This window comes from Myotis yumanensis, unplaced genomic scaffold (genome assembly GCF_028538775.1).
Source record: "Myotis yumanensis isolate MYYU_CA2020_CCGP unplaced genomic scaffold, mMyoYum1.0.hap1 SCAF_2, whole genome shotgun sequence".
In the NCBI taxonomy this organism is placed as follows: Eukaryota; Metazoa; Chordata; class Mammalia; order Chiroptera; family Vespertilionidae; genus Myotis; species Myotis yumanensis.
This window is the reverse complement of record NW_027223753.1, coordinates 93,372,435-93,393,208: the sequence shown is the minus strand read 5'-3', so window position 1 is coordinate 93,393,208 and position 20,774 is coordinate 93,372,435. Positions and strand designations below refer to the sequence as shown.

General features: G+C 48.9%; 1 protein-coding gene across 5 annotated transcripts in view; it reads right to left on the bottom strand.

Annotated features, from left to right (window-relative positions):
* SLC22A23 (solute carrier family 22 member 23) overlaps window positions 1–20,774 on the bottom strand; it is a 181,416-nt gene that overhangs the window by 31,174 nt on the left and 129,468 nt on the right. For all 5 annotated transcript variants that reach the window (XM_070405799.1, XM_070405801.1, XM_070405800.1 and 2 more), the window contains one exon: window positions 18,077–18,245. In XM_070405799.1, coding sequence (XP_070261900.1) covers window positions 18,077–18,245 — 169 coding nt within the window. The remainder of the gene's footprint in view (window positions 1–18,076; window positions 18,246–20,774) is intronic.

The window sequence follows — 20,774 nt, the reverse complement described above, 5'->3', positions numbered from 1 at the left end:
TAATGTTTGCTTTGCTGGCCTGTAGTTTTTACAAGTCAATTTTGAGAACTATAATGCAAGCAAAGAGAAACATTCAGAATATATAGATGCTAAATAGGTATTCATGTCTGGCTATGTTTTTGTCAGATTTTTTCTTTATAACAACATAACCTAACCCAAATGCCAGCCTTTCTATTGCTCATCTATATTATTTCCATCTTTCTGATCTATTTGGCTTTAGTGTCATTTTCTAATTTCTTGACATGGACGTATAGATCATTAACTTTAACTCTTCCTTTCTAACATATGAATTCATGCTTCGAATTTTCATTTAAGCATCACTTCAGCGACATTTCACAGGTGTAGACATGTCGTTATTACTGTGATTTGATTCTAAATATTTCATGATTTCTATCAGGATTTTCCAAATATACAGGTTTTGAGATGGGGGTGGTGGTCAGGTTGCACTCTTGCTTCATTAATGTTGCTAAATCATGACCATAAAACACAGTGTGCACTACTGGCCTTTTTGGTCTCCTTGGGCCTGGCTCTGTGGCACAGGATATGCTTTCTGTGTTCACATGGGGCTCCGTGTGCAGCCTTGAAGCCAGGCTACTCTGTGTTGCACTCTCTGCTCTAGCCTGTCTGATCGAGTTGTAGAGCCTGAGAAGTGGGTCACTCTGCCCCTCCGACTGCAAGTGTCAGGTCCTGACCTGGGGAGAGCCCTCTGCGAATGGGCCGGTCTGAGCTGGCCCCACGGTGGGTGATGGCAGGTCCTAGGTGTTGGTCGGAGGCTAAGGAGACTCAGGGCAGCTAAGAAGAGTCCTCAACTCCAAGACGCCCCAGATGACATCACAAAGGGACAGCCCACCTTCCATCACACATGACAGTGGCAGTGCAGGGCCTTGCTGGCTCTACCTGGCTGGGCCTGAGTGTGGGACCAGAGAGGAGGCAGAGGGCGATGAAACAGTCTGTTGTGTTCAAGGAGCAGCAAACTGGTAAAACCAGAATGCTATTTATGAGATGAGAGAGGCAGGACCCAGGGAGTGGAGGATGCTGCACATTATGGAATCTAATGAGCAGCAGCCATCTGACTGGAAGGAACTGAAGCAGAGAAGTAGGGTGCTCCCAGGAGGTTTGGGCATAAGATAATGGGCAAGCTCCCATTGGTTACCCAGCCCATCTCCAGAGGCAGACTGCACTGCAGACCACCCTTCCCAAAACTGGATCTATGCTCGCCAGGCACTCTTCTCATGTTTCCTGAGGGACTGATTCTCTCAAGCTTGTTATATGGTAGTAATATCATCCCCATCTCATAGATGGGAAAATTCAGGCACAGAACGTTCAAGGACACAGTCCAGATTCCAGAGCTGTTAGATGGCAGAGCTGGATTCCAACCCAGGCACCCTGACTCAGGAGCCCACATTTTTCCCCTCAGTGGACAAAGAAACTCACCCCATGTGCCTACATGGTACTCGGATGACTAAAGTTCAGGTGGTACTTTCCTAAGCGATGCTCCTTCAGTGTTCCAGAATGCCACAGGCCCAAAAGCACATGTACAGAATACTGAAGCTCACGTATTTAAATTTGCCTCAAAGTCATAAAGAACTCACTGGACTATCAGCCTATGAGAAAGCCCAGAGACAGCTATTCTAGTTTGAATAATGTGCAGTGTGGCCACATTGTGAAAATTTATTGAAATATCTCCTGACGAGTACATAATGTAATAACACCATGACAATTACAAATCCAGCCAACGGCCGAGGACCTGTGAGGAACAAGGGCTGAGAAACTGCGCGAGGTAGGCAGCTGGAGGCCATGTCTGCCTGGTGCACGCTCGCATGTGGATGGTGAAAAAGTGACCGTGGGGATGACTTCTGCAACCACAAAAGGTTAACGAGGCTTGGGAGCCATAGCGGCTTCTCTGGGGGATAGCTCTGCAGTGGCTGCCAGAAGCAGCTGTGGCTACAGGAAAAGGAAATAGTCCGTGGAGTGAATAGTGGAACGGGAAGTTTCAAAAACTGGAAGTGTTTAATTTTTTCAAGCTCATTATGCAGCAGTACTATTATTACGCCTCTTTACAGATGGGAAAATGGCAAAGAAAGTCCAAGTACACTGCCCAGATAACACAGCTATTAAAGTGGCTGTGCTAGATGGAAAGCAGACAGTCCCCACTGGAGATTCTCAGGCTGTGACCACTAAGCTGGCGATTCAGCGAGTCCCAGGGCATCTGTGGAAAGGAACTGGGTAAAACTGGTCCTGTTTAGTCTGAAAGCCACTGCAGGAAGCGAGGGGCAGAATAAGAGCAAAAAAAGATCAATGCTGGGCAGAAGTCTCATCACCTCATGGCTGATGGACCTCTCACCCCAAGGCCAGTGACTGGTCATCCTGAGGCCGTCTCCCAAACATGTTCAGGATGGTTAGAGGGTCCACAGCCCCTAGTCCAGCCGTGGGCAAACTACGGCCCGCGGGCCGGATCCGGCCCGTTTGAAATGAATAAAACTAAAAAAAAAAAAAAAGACCGTACCCTTTTATGTAATGATGTTTACTTTGAATTTATATTAGTTCACATAAACACTCCATCCATGCTTTTGTTCCAGCCCCCCGGTCCAGACTAAGAACCCATTGTGGCCCTCGAGTCAAAAAGTTTGCCCACCCCTGCCCTAGTCACAATTCCAGAACCCAAAAGCTTCGGAAATCCACAGCCCTTCCCATTCATCTCACTTGGCAATGGAACCTGAACTGACCTGACCTCATGTAGCACAGAATTTCACTGCAAAAATATTGACTATCTGTGCTGAGTAGCCAGAGACTGTGATGAGAGTTTGGCACGTCCATATTTCCAATAGGTGATGGGAGGGCTGCCCATGGTGACACAGCGTGAGGCGTTTGCCCAGTAACGACACTGGGGGATTCCTGCCTGCTTCCCTGAGGCTACCCCAGCCACAGTCAGAGGTGGGATTACCATTGGCAAAGAGTTACAGCTGAGGAAACTGGAGTCAACATCTTTGGCTAGAAAAGTAATTTTTAATTAAGCAAATCACACATAAATCCATATTCTACTTAAAAATTAAAACATTCCAGAGAAGACAAAAGCCCTCCTTGACCTCTTGTCCCAATCTGGCCCCCCTGCACTGCCTCCTCCCCACGAGGGGCTGACCCCTCGATGGTGGTGTGGACCCTTCCAATCGCACTGTGGGCACTCACACACCCATCGACCTCGTGCTTCCTCCGCTGTAGCCACTGCCCACTTTCAGTGCACGATATCAGTTTTGCTCTCAAAATTTCCCTTCCTTCCAGACAGCTACACATTTGCCCACCCACGGGTCCAGGAACTGTCACCCCTGTGTGTTGTACACACAGGTTTCTATCTGGATACAACCCACACTAACGACCTACTTGTGAGCGGAGGGCACCACTGCAAGGGTGATCCAGCCTCAGAACAACCTGCACAACCTGAATTTCAGTTCTTAGAACCTAAAGCCACCACATGGTCACTTCCCCTGTGGCCTCAATTATTCTACAAAGCGCCAAGAACTAGAAAGTAAGTGAAAAACTCTTCTGACTGAATAACAGGGAGGTCAAAGAAGCCAATCATTGAAAACAGATTTTCTTCAGTGGGACCCCGAGTTCCAGGTTAGAAGTCCTCAGGCCACAGGCAGGGGTGGGGGAGGCGTTTGGAGCAGAGAAGGCACGCTGGCTCCCAGAAGACAGCGTGGGAAAGCCAGGTGTCCCCAGCTCCACCAGGCAGGCACAGGACCTCACACACTGGGAACCCTTGGAAGGCTCACACTGCTGTACCACAGACATGCCTGATGCCATGATGAAAATCCTTGAATCGCTCACCAAGAACAGGCGAAGTTACAACACTGAAAACTTCAGAGTCAGAGAGGGTCTCGGATTTGCACGTGGCCCAGCCCCACAGTGCACAACAGGTGGGCTGAGCCCAGACAATGCCTTCCTGGGGACATCCAGGCAGGGACAGACATGGCACTTGGTCTTTAGACCCCTACACCAGTGTCACTTCTCCACATTACACTATATTTATAGTGCTGTTTAAAAGTAGAAAAAATATATTTTAGAAAGATATCTACCAAATAGTCACAATAAAGTGTTAATTCTTAAAGTGATAACATTTATTTTCATGGAACCATTTTTCCATGGGCATCACGTAAATAATGTTTCCACATCAGGACAGAAACATTGTCTGTTTTCCTGACTGATGCCACTAGATGTTGTTCCACAAAGCCCAGTGTCAGTGTGCAATGAAACAAGACCCTACCCGCCCCTCCTCCACAGCACCCCACTCACCGCTGCCTTCCAGACCACAGCACCTTATGGTTTCATAGTCACGTGCTGCTTCTCACACACTTTCCCAGCTTTGTCTGCATTCCCACTTTTTCTATTGTTTGACTAAGTCTCAAGCCCATCTGATTCACATTCATGGATCTGTTTTACATCTTAGTCCCTGTGACCTGTAACTCCATAGAATCAGTCATTAAAACTCAAGACTTGATCCTTTCTTAATACTATGAAGTTGATATTTTTTCCTTGACATTTAAGAATAAAACCAAACATTCCTTCTACCCAACTGGAGGATCTGACAGACAGGTGTACCACCTGGGCTGCTTTCCTGCTAACTCATTTAGCACCTGTCCTGATAAAATGCCAGCATGGCGTTCTCTACATTTTAGCATATCTATCCTCTTTAAATTACATGAGAATATTTACTCAAAAATATATAGAAAGAAAATAAGATGAACTGCAAACACCCTGGATTTTATCTTCAAGTCACTTGTTTTACTGAAGTGCTTAGTTTTAGAACTTAGTGTAGACAGGTATGCCTTCGTGTTGTGATGCAACATTACATCATTCCTGGAATAAACATGTACTGAGCATGCTCAACCTGCCAGTCGAGAAAAACATGCAGATTAACAAATGCCTTACAGGTAAGAGCTTCTATCAAATAGGTTGCCCAATGCAGAGGGAAGGACACTGTGAGACGGGGGAGGAGAGGGAGAAGAGTCATGGAGAGCTCTATAGGATTGAAGCTTCCCTGAACACGTCTATGAAGAAAGTCTTAGACTGTAGGAAGGTGCTTTGGATTTACAGAGGTGATTCTAGCTATTATTTTGGGGTTCTACCAAGTATCACAGTCAATATGAAATTCTGAAAAGATTTTCCAAATTAAAAAAAAATTCAAAGTCTAGCATTGAATTAAATACCAATTGGGAGAATATTTTTAAGTTTCTGGTTCAAAGCTCTTACAAAATATAGTATTGGACAAGCAGGTAAGTTATCACTTGGATTTTTTAAAAAACAAACTAGTTCTGTTTTTAGATAAGTAGGTTCAGGTCAAGAGATAGCAAATGGACATGAATTAGCTCTTTAAAAATGTCAAGTTTATGATTTGAGTCAAACTTAGTAACTTAGGGAGAAGAGCTGAGTATCATGTAATCAAATAAAAGTTATGCCCTGGCTCTTCTACCCTGGTTTGCTCAATGGTTAGAGCGTCAGCCAGTGGACTGAAGGGTCTCAGGTTTGATTCCTAGTCAATGGCATGTACCTCAGTTGCAGGCTCGATCCCAGGCCCCAGGGTGCATATGGGAGGTAACAAATTGATATGTCTCTCTTATATCAATGTCTCTCTCTCTCTCTTTCTGTCTCTCTCTCTCCTTCCCTCCCACTCCTCCTCTCCTCCCTCCCCTCCACACTCTCAAAAAAAATCAATGGAAAAAATATACTTGGGTGAGGATTAAAAAAAATAAATTTAAAACAAATAAAAAAAATGGCTCTTAGGATGGTTAAAACCCAATGTTTTCCCAATGCAAATGAACTCTTCTTGCAAATCTCTGTAAAACAAGGAATTCTTTTATTTAAATGGCCATCCCACTAATTTGTCACATACACTCACACCATTAGCTCTATTGCTTTTCCGAATAATGTATATGCAAGCTCCCTACTTCTTCTACTATAGAAATGCGGAGGGAACATATCAGGAATCTTGGGCTTATAAACCAGTTTTGTGACTGAGCAGGTCACCTAACCCTTCAGGCCTCAGTTTCCCCACATCTGTAGAATGGGTGCTAATGGGCAATGGATGGTGGAATGATACTAAGGCCTCACTCAGCTCCAACATTCTCTAACGCGATTTGCTTCCAGGGACTAGTGGTAATGGCTGCCTCTTTCTGAAGGATACGAAAAATGCTGATCATGGCATCGCACTGAACAAACATTGTATTGATGCTTTCGGTTTTGGCCATGCGGAATGAAGGCAGCAATAAGATTGTTAGGAGCTAGCCTTTTAGATTAAGCAACTCTGAATGTGTAATAATTGGGCACATTTAAAATGTTTCTCAGTGAATACTGCAAACATGAATACTAGGAATTCAGCAGAAAATATTCTGTAGCTGGGTTAGTTTTCTCCACTTTCTCCCTCCTTGTGCTCTTTCTCCTTCTGTTTTTTGTTTGTTTGTTTGTTTGTTTTGTTTTTGTTTTTTTACCACATAAGCAATTATCAGGCTGCAGAAAGTATATAGTCCATGGGGCATTCAAAATGTAATGCTGCACGGGAAATTACTCTGGCATTTTTACAAATGATAAAAATAAACGTGATGTTGAAAAACAATTTGAGGAGGTAAGAGGGCAGAAGGAACAATGAAAGGGTTTATGTTGCTTTTCTCTAAATGGGGTTTTATTGGGGCATCTGTCTGAGCAGCCTGTTTAAGGCGCCCAGTCACCCCTCTCCCCGGACCGAGCTCCTCCTGCCCTGCCGGCTCCCATCTTACCCAGGCAGGAGACCACAGAGCCGAAGCCACACACTCACTGACTGGTTTACCCTGTGGCCCTGCTGACTTTGCCCCAAGCTCATACAAGGCTCTGGAAAGCAGCCTCTTGCCTCTGCTGTGCTCCCTCTCCCAAGTCCTACAGAAACAGGCACAGCTGGCCACTGAAGCCCAGCGACTGAGGGTGGCCGTGCTGATCTGTCCGGATTCCCACTTCCTGTGACACTGATGTGTGCTTCGCCAGTCCGCAAGGATGGGAGCTGGGCCCTGGCCTCTCTTTAATCACCCACGTGGACTTGTGCCAGCTGCTGCAGCGACTGCTTAGCAGCTATCACGAGACACCTGTCACCAGAGGGCCATCTACTTGACTCCTGCCAGCCGCCAACAGCTCAATGCCTCCACTCCCACAGAACACACAGACCGAGGTCAGCCTGCTGGCAGGGCCCAGTGACCCCTCCTCCTCGGCGGGGTCGTGAGAGGTGGTGCTGGAGCTCATTCTGGGCATGGGGACAGGGAGGACAAAGAGGTGGCCCTGGAGTCGGTTGCACCGGCCTTTGGAGCAGAGGCTACACCTCCCCTACCCCCGACCCAGCACAGGCCTTTCTCTGCTTCTACCAGGAAGCAGTCTTGTTGACCACAGGGGTTCCTGCTATTTTACGTAATCTCTGTATACTCAGAAGTTGAAAACTGGGCAGCCTCTTGCCTGAGGGCTCCCTAAAATTCCATGCCATCAGCAGCTCCCAAAGCACCAATGTAGAGAACATTTTTATCTCACTTTTAGTTGTTCCTTCAATGGTTTGGAATAAAATGTTGACCACCATTTTTATTTATACTTTGCCTTTGGTTAGCATTACCCACCTAGATAATTTTTAAACAAATAGAATTTGACTAAAAAAAATTGTGTTTGCTTTAAGTTTCCTATAAGTCTCCCCAAATTAATTATCTGATAACCTATAAAAAGAATTATTGCAGATTTATTCGAGTTTCCAGAGACTATATATTAGCGGTTCTCAACCTGTGGGTCGTGACCCCTTTGACGGTCGAACAACCCTTTCACATATCCTGCATATCAGATATTTACATTATGATTCATAACAGTAGCAACATTACAGTTATGAAGTAGCAACGAAAATAATTTTATGGTTGGGTCACAACATGAGGAACTGTATTTAAAGGGCCAGAAGGTTGAGAACCACTGCTCTATATGCTTTTTATGATCCACTGCTTCCAGTTTCCTCTGAGGAAAGCATTTTCCTGTGTGACTAAGTGTTGGTATAATGGAATTTGCATCCCCCCCTGGTATGTAGGGAACCTCTCAGCCCCATTTTATCTGGAACAGAGTTGACATAATGTGGTACTCTGCTCCCTTTTGAAATGAAACCATTTTTAAAATCCTCACCCAAGGATGTTTCTATTGATTTTGAGAGAGAGAGAGAGAGAGAGAGAGAGAGAGAGAGAGCAGGGGTTGATGTGAGAAACATGGATTGGTACACACTCTGACCAGGGATTAAACCTGCAACCTGGGTACATGCCCTGACTGGGAATCAAACCCGCAACCTTTTGGTGTACAGGATGATGTCCAACCAACTAAGTCACCCGGCCAGGGCTGAAATAAAACCATTTAAAATATATATATATATTTTATTGATTTCAGAGAGGAAGGGAGAGATAGAAATATCAATGATGAGAGAGAATCACTGATTGGCTGCCTCCTGCACATCCGCATTGGCCTGAGCATGTGCCCCGACAAGGAATCCAACCATGACCTCCTGGTACATAGGTCGACACTCAATCACTGAGCCATGCCGGCCAGGCAGGCGGGTGGGCGAAATAAAACCATTTCTGATGGAGGAAGTGTGTGCGGGCAGAAAAAAAGGCTCATAACTGCTGGAATGAATTTTAAAGGGTCTTGTAAAATCATTTCAACAATGCAAGAATAAAAATGGATTCATCGACCTAAATTTTCATTAAGCCTCCATTAGGGGAAGGAGTGAGACACTCCCCGAAGATTTTCAAAGATGTTTTTGTAAACGTTAAGCAATATAAACTAAATAAAAAGAGGACTGGAAGAGAAAGTTCCTCCCGGGTGAGCAGCTTAGTGCTGTGCCCGCACAGATGCTCTTGGCCACCCAGGAGACGCCCTCCACCAGCATGCGGTCCCAGGCTGGGGCCCTGCAGCACCCCGGCACTGTGCCCTGAGTCACCCCCCCCCCCCCCCCCCCCCCCCCCCGGTATCCTCATTCTGGCTCTGGGGTCCCCTGCTGGCCACCTGGCCACAGAGGCTGTAAGCATTCTGTGGGAGCCCCAGTTTCTCCATCCATACTGGACTGTCTCTGTTCCTACTCCAGAGAGTCGATGGGAGGACTAAAGGGCTATAGAAAGTTCTGAGCAGCACCTGACAAAGCAGACTCTGTAGAAATATGAACAATTATGGCTATTCTGGCCAAAATATTTCTGATGATATTTAAAAGAGCCAGTGATATTTGGGACCATTTACATATTGGAATAGTTAGCAATTTCTTTTCTGGATATTATCTAACCGGAGGCCATTTTAAATGTTTTACACTGGCTTTTTCTTGAAATTGTTAAAAATTAAAATCCTTTTAGCATCTTTCCCCCTAAGGGTGTGACTGTGCTGCCCCCTCCTCGCGGAGCATGCTCCAGTTTCCTCGCTTCAAGGTTTCCCTTCCACTGGGGCGGCTCCGTCTTTCTCTCATTTCCTCGTGATTTTCCCGCACCTTTCTTATCTTCTTCTTGCTTTCCCAGATGCTCTCGTTGTTCGAGGTGACTGCCAGCAGCACTTTCCTCTTGTCAGAATGAAATTCTAGCGAACCGAGTGTGGTTAATAATTCACCGTTTTCACGCATCCCCACCTGCTGTTCTTTCCCCAGGCGGTTCCTGCGCCACCGCCTGTGTGAGGCTCCACTCGGGCTCCTCCCTCACAGGGTCCCTGTGAACAGCCCGGGGAGGGCGTGAGGGAAAGTGCGGCCAGCGCCCCACCTGGCTGCCCGTGCGAGGACAGGTAAGCAAGGTCACGGTCCATCACTTAAGACTCCAGAACACACATGCACATAGGCTTATGTTCTCACAGAGCAGATGAAATGCTTAGATCCAGTGCTGAGATTTTGACATCCTCGTCCACCAGTCCCGGGAATTTCCATGACATCTGTTGTCTGGATGATCAAGACAACTCTGGCCCTAACCGGTTTGGCTCAGTGGATAGAGCATCTGCCTGCGGACTGAAGGGTCCCAGGTTCGATTCTGGTCAAGGGCATGTACCTCGGTTGTGGGCACATACCCAGTAGGGAGTGTGCAGGAGGCAGCTGATCTATGTTTCTCTCTCATAGATATTTCTAACTATCCCTTCCTCTCTGTAAAAATCAATAAAATATATTAAAAGAAAAAAAAAAGACAGCTCTGTGCTCTGTGGTGGAGCTGGCAAGCACCAGATCCTGCATGGTGTCACCTGGCCCTTCAAGGACACACGTTTCATTTCCTTGCAGAACCAGAAACCGCTTCTCACGGAGGTGTGTCCACAGCCCTCTGAGCTCCGTTCCGCCCTCAGCAGCACCTGGCTCCCGAGGGTCCCGTCCCCTATGCAGGACGTCTGGCTTTCTCTTCTGTGACGGGCAGTCTGGCACAGGACAGCACTCCTTTTTCTAAAAAATTATTTTTAGTTTTTATTTTATTTTTTTAAAAGAGACATCTTTTTAATAAGTCCTCTTAGAATAAAAACTGTAATTGAAAAAATAAATTTAAAAAGTTTTCAAAAAATGATAAATACTGAAAATTTAAGATCAAAATTTTTTTAAAGTTTTTTCAATTATAGTGGACATTCAGTATTACTTTGTGTTAACTGCAGGTGGGGGAGAAGTGTTAGGACAGCACTTCTTAAACTGGGGCTGAGTGACATACCCTGGGGGCGGGGGGGCGGGTCCTAAACCATAACCTCTACCCCCCCCCCCCGCCCCCCCACACACTGACTTTGTGTTTCTAACAAGTTCCAGGGGAGTGAGGACGTTGTTGGCTCAGAGGCTGCACTCCGAGAACCACTGACGTCCGAAACCAATTTTTACTGACTTTCCCACTTTTCTGAGTGCTCCAGGGAAGACTTAAAAGAATGTATTTATTTTTATTGATTTCAGAGAGGAAAAGAGAGGGGAGAAGATAGAAACATCAGTGATGAGAGAGAATCATTGATTGGCTGCCTCCTGAACGTCCCCCACTGGGGATCTAGCCCGCAACCCAGGCATGCACCTTGACTGGGAATGGAACCATGACCTCCTGGCTCATGGTGGATGCTCATTCACTGAGCCACACCAGCCAGGCCCTGGGGAGCTTTTTGATGCCCTGGTTTCCCCTGCTAAACACCAGAATAATCCCACTGCCTACCTGCCCTCCCTAACCCAGGAATATTTTGGTTAATGGAGCCTCACACTTTCCCAGAGATTTGTTGTTGATCTCCGGGAAAGTGTGTCCCTAACAGTTTAAGACCTGTGCATTAGTGTCTGTCACAGTGCCTCAGCCGCCTTGCCAGGCTGTTCCGTGGGGCAGGACGGTGTCCTCCACGTTTATGATGACCCCTGGCACCCAGCAAACATTGCTGGAAGAGGGTGCATGCTCTCGTGTACGGTGAGAGCCCCAGGGGAGCTTACTGAATGGCATCACAACTGTCCCCGCACATGCAGACGCGGACATCCGTGTTTTCACAAAGCATCACGTGTACTCTGCTCCCTAACTTACATTTGAAGGTACGGTGATGACATGCACTAACATTTTGGGAAAGTGTCACTAACATCTTTATCATCTCTTCGACTTCCTACTTCCCGTTGTTTCCACCAAAATAACCTTTAGGTAGATACCATGTGGGCAGGCTTCTCACTCCCATATCACTCCTCAACAGTGAGTTCCACTCGGAAAACTCTGTCACCCGCTCCATGTATTACCCTCCTGATTTTCCACCCTGCAGTTTTCCCAGATGTTCTAGCACAGTGGTCGGCAAACTCATTAGTCAACAGAGCCAAATATCAACAGTACAACGATTGAAATTTCTTTTGAGAGCCAAATTTTTTAAACGTAAACTATATAGGTGGGTACATTGTTATTAACTTAATTAGGGTACTCCTAAGGCTTAGGAAGAGCCACACTCAAGGGGCCAAAAAGCCGCATGTGGCTTGAGAGCCGCGGTTTACCGACCATGGTTCTAGCACACACCTGGACCCCCAAAGGCAGGCCGCAGGCTGTGTGCTGCATGAGAGCTCCTGCACAGGAAGGTGTGTCACCACGTGACCTGGAGCGGGCTGAGCCACCTGGAAGGGACACCTTTTGTACGATCTGTACAATTAGAAGGCAGCTTCCCAGTAGCCCCATCTTCCATTCTGTCCTCACCTGCCAATTCCTAGCATATCAAATCCGAGTTTCTCTTAGACTCCCCCTTCCTCTCGCCCTGCCACCCCCAATGCCCAGTTTGTTTTCTGGGACCCTGGGAGAATTCCACATTTATCCCCGAAACAGGATTGGTCAGTATGACTTCCTTCTACATTAGCACTTACGTTCTGCCACCCTATCTTCAGCATTCCTATCTGGCCCCAGTGCCATGAAGTTCAAAGGCTGCCTGGGTCTCAGGGACCCACACCCATCCATGGAGTTACCCTCCACCTCTGACAGCACTTACACTCAGGTAACAATATTTCCAAGTACCCTCTCTTCTGTTTGCGCTTCACAATGATATGCCAGAGTTTGACTCTGCAAAGCCTGTGGAAGCACCAACAGCTAAGAAGCACATCCTTCTGTTCTCTTGGGCCACTCCGCCCTGAAAGTCTTCCTTTGCCTACAGCCCTTGGGCAACCACAGCTCGTTGCCCCCGGACCTGGAAGGTAGGAGCATCCATAGGCAGCACGTGCAATGACATCAGTTTCCCATCGTAGTTCCACTTGCGAGGGCACTACGTCTCCCCACCCGGGAGAATCCACCTGTGCTCACCACACCCCCTGCCCAAACTCCCATCCAGTCCGGGCACATCAGTCCTCTGCTGCCACCTCTTTCCACCATGGGCACTTCGTTCCAGAGCATTCTGTAACCCTGTAGCTGCTGTAGGGCTATGCATTAATCATGCCTTTTTATTTCCTGTGTTTTTTATGTTTCTGGGACATTCCTACATTTAGCAAACAACTATCCTATGAGTGCACCTTTCAAATACAAACCCCGCGATCCAGAGCCCACACCCCCACCACCTCCTTGATGGGGCTCTCACTCTCTGGTATCATTCCCCTGCCCTAACCACCCAGGGCCAGGTACCAGACAACCAGCAGACAGTCCGGGTGCCCATGGCCCCCTGAAGTTATTCGAACCAGCCAACACGAAGCCTGCTCACCTGGCTCACCGGTTCCTTCCCTGAGGAAACCACAGTGAAGGCTCTTGCCCCCTCCTTCCCTCAGCCTCCTGACTGACCCGGTGCCTCCTGTGTGGCCCCCGTGATGTGGAGCGCCCCTCCTCTTGGGAACCGAGTAACTACTCAGTGACTTCGCCTCCAGCTCTGTTGGCCTCACCAGATCTGGATGCTAATAAACCCTGTCATTTAATGCAGGCTGTGGTTTCAATCAAGTCTCTGCACTCCTTACAGTGGTTCCCTATTGTCCCCAAGATCAAAACCCGCCTTTTCAAAGCTCCCCCTCAGCCAGTGATCTCATTTCTGTCACTCTTCCAACTGCTCTCAGGACAGGACTTCATGCTCCATTTCCTAGATGGGCCTCCATGTTTCAGGGAGCTCTGGCCCCATCTCAGCAAACCGTCCAAACCCGAGTTACTGCCGTTCCTTATCCCACCCGCCAACGCAGACCACTGGCAAGCCTCCATGAAGCCACTTACAGAGTGTACCTGGGGTCAGACCCTTTCCAGTGACCTCCCACCCACCCCAGTGCAGGCACCACACCACCTCTCACGGGCCAGCCAGTGTGGTAGCCCTCTGGCCCTCTCACCCGCCCACAACCACTCACCACACTGCAGACAGCGACCCCAGAGCATGCGCCAGAGCATGTCCCTGACCTGCATAAACCTCCAACGGGTCTTCCTGCTTTTAGAAGAAATCGCTGGGCTTCAGGCCCCAGGTGGTCTGACCCACCTGCCTCTGAGCTTGGCCCCCCGCCCCTTTTCCCTCATGTTCCAGATACACTGGCCTTGCTTCCTCTTCCAGAAAAGACAGTGGGAGCCAGCTGTTGCCCTGGCTGCTCCCGTGTGCTGGGAACACATTTCCGCACAGAACTGTGTGTGACTTCCTCCTTCTGATCATTTATGTCTCAGAAAGGAATGTCGCCTCTTCAAAGCGGCCCTTCTGATCACCCTGCTGTCCCTTTCTGTCCTACGGCAGCGTCTCACCTTCTTCATGTGCTGGTTAGTGAGTCCATGCCCTTCGCTTGTTGATGGCTTCATGGTCAGTGGGCTCCCTCCCACCCCACACGCCCTACTGTAAGGGAGTTTTCACGTGAGTGGGGACCTGCTCATATGCATGTGCAGTATCTAGAATACTTAGTATCTAGAACAGCAATTGGTGTGGGGTTGTGGTAACTACTTAATAAGTTAGCTAATTAACTTATCTCTCAGATTGCTCTATTTTCTGGAGTTCCTGGTATGCAAGCTCCCCAATTTATAGTTTTTGGCCCTTGTGATGAGCTCTGTGAATTCTGCCTGTGAGCTTATCCTTGGTGAACATTTCTTTGGAATGAATCTTGAGTGCCTGGCCCTATTGGTTCTCCCTGGGGGGGTGGGGGGGGTTTCCATTTGGCCTTGAGGTTCTGAAGAACTCACTGGTTCTTACGTTAACGTCGGAGCCTTGGAATTTAGAACACACAGCATGTGTGGTGCAGACATCGAGGCTCCAGTTTCTTCGGATGAACTCTTCCACCCTCAGCCCCAGGCCGTCAGCCAGCGTCAGAGTTAGGTCTCTTGGTGGGATGAACTCTTCCACCCTCAGCTCTATTTTCACCAACAGTTCTGACCCCTGGTTTCATTTAAGGGCCCGATTCTAAGAGATACAGGCCTGAGATCTCAGCTCCAGCCCCCTGTGCAGGTGCTGAAGCCCAAGCTCCTTTTTCCGGTTCAGATGCCCTGCAGCTGCCTGGTCAGTCCTGCTCTAATGCTCTGCTTGGTCTGGGCCCTGGGAACTCCCGGGGCTTGCACGGAGCTCAGCGCTGTGTAACACTTTGGCTGATGTGTATCTTATTCGGCATCTGTGTGTGTTTGGAGGGTCCCTGTCAGCTTAGCCCACAATTGGAACCAGGAGATCCCTCCAACCCCCGTCCACCTCTTTGTTGTTACCCAGGACCCTGGTTGTGGCGACTTGTGTCATACAGTTTGGTTTATGACCCTTGTTCATGCACAGCTCTTAGAGTCACTGCAAAGCACCAAGTGCACTGCTGGCCCCCTGGGCGCACAAAATAAATACCTGCTCATTAAAGGAAAGCAAGTGACTTTCAATATTTTGTCACCAATAGCTGGTCCTGGGACTGGTGCTGCAGCTCACCACCTCCCCCAGCAGCCCACTTCATCCTGTCAGACCAGAGCCTGGGGAGCCACAGCTTCCCGCTGCAGCGGATGGGAGGCGGGAGGGAATCAGAAATGACAAAAAAGGAGAGGCAGTGCAGTGGCCTTTAAAAGCCAATGACTGTTACGGAGGCTTTTGATCTGCTAGGTGAAATGGAATATGTCTCTCACGCCTGGTGTCTTTTACCTGCCTGGTACTTCCAGGCTGCCACACATGCTAAGAGGTGATATAATCATTGTAACAACAGTAGCTAATATTAGTGAGCACCTGCTGTAGGCCAGACATGTGCCAAGCACCTTAAATAATAATATAAATAAAAAATAATGCCGATTACGATCACAGCAGTTAACATGTGTGAGCAGAGCAGGTTGATCCAGACAGCGGTGCCAGAGCAATAACTACACGGTGTCAGTGCATCGGGACATCTGTCCATCTGTCTGTCCACACACACATTTTACTTGTCAGAGTACCCTGGATACCCTTTCCACTGTAGAGTTTTGTTTCAAAGAATTTTCCTTAGGTTTGATAATGTACATAAGTAAATGAATGCCTTACCTTGCCTATCATTAACCTTGATGCATTTTAAATTTGAATGAACAAGAATAAGACAAATATCCTTATCCCCGCCCCCCCCCCCGCCCCGCCCCGCAGCCCTTTCCCACGTGGGCCAGGATCCCAGACCCGTTCCAGGAAAGCCTTCTCTGCCATTTCTCCCCATCAGGTGCCCTCCTACCTGGGACAGGTGGGAGCAGAACCAGGGCTGAGACTCAGAGCCTGGAGGTAATGGAGACACCCTGTCTGCCCTCACAGAAGTGTGGGTCTCCAAAAGGCTGTGCCTACCCCGGCCCAACAACCCCCAGGGGCCAGAACACAGCACTTCTGCCCTTGGGTGCTGTGGAGGCCAGGAAGTGAGAGGAGGGAGGCGGAGGATGCCAGACCACATGGAAGATGCTCTAGGGCAATGGGGCTCCTCTCCCAAGACAAGTGGATGGTAGCTGGGGGAAGGTGGGAGACAGCACAAGTGCTGGGTTTCAGGGCCAGCTGGGCGCCTCAGTTTTGTCATCTTCTCAGTGGGGTGGTCGATAGGAAGACTGAGTGGTCTACTCTTTGTGTAGTGCTAGCAAGTGCGTCTGGCATAGAGCAGACACTATATAAACATTTGTTAAATAAATAAATGCCCCAAAGTCCAAAACAAGCCCAGCCCGGCTCCGGGCGCAGGGAGGAACAGGAAGGGCTTCCTCTGACTGATTAAGGGAAGACCTGCCCACTGCTTCCTGCTCTGGGGAAACCATTTCATTCTTTGCCTCTTATTTTTAAAATATTTTCATTGATTTTTAGAGAGAGAGGAAGAGAGAGAGAGAGAGAAACATCGATCGGCTGCCTCCTGCACATCCCCTACTGGGGATCCAGCAATCAAACCGGCAACACTTTGGTGCACGGGAGGACACCCCAACCAACTGAGCCACACTGGCCAGGGCCATCCTGCTGGAGGGAGCAGGATCTGAAACCTGTGTGGTTCCTGAAGGAGGACCTCAGGTCTAGAAGCCTGGCAGAGGCGCTGGTGAGAGGAGCGCAGTGTGGCCGCTGCGCGATGGGGCCCTCGCTAGCAGATGGCCCTTAGGCTCCTTGCTGCTTCTGAGGCTCTTATGACGGAGTGAGCAAGGGCAGAGCTCTAGAGGAAAAGGCGCCTCGCTCACCGATTTTTATCTGCTGGGGGTGACAATCTGGGTGGTGACCCTGGCAAAGTTAAAAGGCAGGGGCTTTCTTCTCCTCCCTGGCACCTTTGAAAAAAAGGAAGCCCCAGTAGTGCCCTCTCCGCTCTGTGAACAAAGCTGAGACACAACTGACTGACTTTTTGCTGGACATCTGGTTGCCATTGGTGACGAAGGAATAGAAACAGCGCAGTATTATAATCTACGCGACAGTACCCTGTACTTGTGGGGAAGCAAGAGTGTTGGCATGGGGGGTGGGGGTGGGACGGAAGGCACAGAAAGAGAAGGGTTATTTATAAAAAGGTCAGGACACTCCTTTTTTCCCTAACAACTGTCTAAGAGTGGTGATTTCCAATCTCAGCTACACGTTAATCCCCTGGGAGTTTCAAAAATCTAGTTGCCCAGGTCATAGCTTAAAACCAGTGTGCTTAGCAGTTTCTTTTTTCCTAAAGTCAGCAAGCCCCAAACTTAAACCTTAGAAACTGAAAAGGTACACGTAGCCCTAAAATTCCTCCTGAACTTGTCAGAGCAGACTCCCCCCCACAGGACCACACAGCAGCTGTTCTCAGCTCTGTGGGCCACACGAGCCTGGGTTGCAGCTGCTGGGTGGCGACCGAGGGCCTGGCATTGCCCCTCTGTAGTCCAGAGGAGACCAGGTGGCTTTGCTGAACTTCCTTGAACATCTCCCTATTGCTCCTCCCAACCCAAGGATCCCCCCTTCGCAAATCCATTCATGAAAATCACATCGGAATAACCCAGCGAATAGGTGTGACACCAGACTGAGAAGAGCACGTGGTCAGAGCTGGCAAAGGGCACCCAGGGCTCATTCCAATCTTCTATGCACTTTGTGTGGGTCTGAACATTTCCCAAGACAAGACATTTAAAAAATAAATAAAATAAAATAAAAAAGAGAGAGCAACATTCCCTCACAACACACAAGCTGACACAAGGGGGAGTTTGGGGATAGCGGGTCCCAGCCCTATGCTTCCTCTGTGTCTCCCGGGGTGGGCATGGCCTTCCGAGTGCGGGCAGCCGCATGGGCAGCCTGCGGGGATACTCACGACCAGTACAGCAGCATGAGCAGGAAGGGGCAGATGATGAGCGCCTGCAGCACCTGCCAGTCCCGGCACAGCGCCGCCAGCCCGGGCATGAGGAGCTGCCCCGCCATGGCCACGAAGCTCGCCACCATGGTGATCATGAACCGTTTTCCAGGGGGACACAGCTCTATTCCTGGAACACAGAAAAGACAAGAGAGACATGAGTATCCTGTCCCTGGCCTGGGGGAGCCACGGGGGCACCGGGGCCAGTGCACTTCTTAACCAACCAAGAACTGTCAAATCGGGGTTATTTGCTGGTCATCTGAGAGCCCTATACAGTAAGTTAAGTTAAGACCCTCATTTTTACAGCTAGATGAGCTGAGGATCAGACGGGGAAGGGAGCGAGATCATTGCTCAAGGTCACAGAGCAAGTCAGTGGCAAAAGAACATTATAATTCAGAGTTGCCTAGTCCAGAAGCTAGCAAACACTGCAAGGGGGCAGAGTGTTTGCATAGCACATTATTCCCACTTCTGCTCTCTGGAGGCCACTGCGTGTCTTGTAGAGTGGACTCTGTCGTGCCCGCCTGTCGCCACTCCTTCCCTCTACCAGGCTGTATTAGGGGACCCTCTCATTCTCTGCACAGGGCACCCAGGAGCACCATCTGCTCACGCCCACCCACCTATACGTCCCTCCTTTTGAACAAGACAAAACCCAAACAGTATAGCAGACTTGGATCTTGTGATGTTCTCATGGGAAGTTTCTCCTCCCCACGGGGGTTCTCTGCCCACTGTGATCTGGGTGTGATGCTTCCCTCTCTCTGGTCCTATCAGGTAGATACCACGGCGGGGGTGGGGGTGGGGGTGTCTGCTTGAACTTCCCAGCTCCAAACAACACCAGTGTCTGCCTCCACTAAATGTCTACTGGATGGAAGGACACCATGGTCCCTCCTGTTTGCAAGAATCTAGGCTCTCAATTTGACCCGGAGTCAAAGATGGTCCCAAACTTAGACGGCAGCGCCCAGCTGCCAACCAGTAGAGACCTGCTACGTGAGCTCCTGAAACAGAGGTAGGTCCTCAACACTGCAGCAGACAGCAGGGTTCACGTACTTTAGAACACACAAGTTCGTTTGCTCTTCTTCTTCTCCCTAAAGCTGGCTTGCCTTTTTTTTTTAACTGTAGGTAAAATAAATCTTTTTTTTAAAAAGAAGACTCTCAGGAGAAAGTACTTTTCATGCATCTGTGTCTAGACACTGTTTGTAGGTCAGTTGCCACAGCCCATCGCCCACTTTCTGACTGTCTAGAGGCCAGCGCAGAGGTGGGGGTTGCAAGGCAGTGAAGGAGAACAGATTAAAGGGGAGAACAGACAAACTACACTTGCAGGACAGAATCAGCCCCACCAAGGAGAGGGCACCATGCCAGCCAATGCCTGCACCAGCTCATCTGTAGGAAAGAAATAATAACTCGATCAGAATTTCCATCCCCGCTCCGCACAAACAGGCATCATGATCCCAGCTATCGTGAGCGAGAGAAACTTGACCTCCAGAGAACAGCGTCTAAATAATTTGGTTTCCATTTAATTAAGAAAACAGGATTAAACAGCCGTCTCCTGGCCATCGGCTATGATGATGCTCTTTTCTACGCACAGGCCAGGCTCACTTCAAAGATGACCTCCCAGGGGGTTCAGGCATGCACGTGGGGTCTGGCATCTCTGCTTTTAAACATAGTAAAGCAACCAGAATCTTTTTAGAAAAGACTACCAGCTGCAGGTTCTAGCTTTCACTTACTCAGCCCGAGCGGTGGATTTGCTATGGAAATCCGAAATGGGCTTTGGGCGGGGTGGGTTCAGAGTCTGCGGCGCAGCACAGGCTCGTATCAAATGAGGAAATTTAGCACCTGCCTACTCAGGTGACCTTTAAACAAAGTCACAGAGATACATGATGCCAAAGCAGCAGCACGAAGCGGGTGCAACGGGCATGACTTTCTCCTTAGTGTTGTGAGACCCGAGCAGGAAAACATCTGCAACTCCAGTTCCGCCCCACAGGCCCCCTTAGGGGATGTCCAGTCCCACACACTAACCACACCACGCACCATCACACAGCATCGCGGGCCGCCTTCTAAACCGGGGCAAGGTTGGTGGATGACGAAGGAAAGTTGCCCCGTGTGGGCCAATGATTCCAGTCTGACTTCTCACTCTCCCCTCCCTGCAAATGGGACGCCGTGCCCGGGGCACCTGTTAGTGTTACTGTAGATATGAGTTCGTGGCCAGTGTTTCCTCTGTGGGCTTCTCTTGTTCTTCTCCCATGAGTGGTCTGAGCAATCCTCTAACTCCTTGTACTTGGACCGAAGCATCAGCAGCTCCTGGGAGTGTGTTAGAGGTGCGAGCTCAGGCCCCACCCAGACCCAAGAATCAGCACCTGCAGGTTATCAAGGTCCCCAGAGCTCTACTCGGGAGCAATGTTCTTGCCTCCCCGACACACATCTCTGACAGCTGGCTTAGTAAAATCACTTCCCAACCTCTGCACTCCTGCGTTGGTAGGAATCCTAGCCGGGAGTTCACTGTGTTTTATTGGGGTAGAAAGATGCAGCTACATGGCGTTTCAGCATTCCTGCAGGGGCGATGGAAAAGAGCGATCTGATGTGAGGACACAGGCATGACACTTGCAGATAATCACCATTTTGCCTCAACTCACCAGAAATTCTTTCCAAACTGCCTGAAATCAAC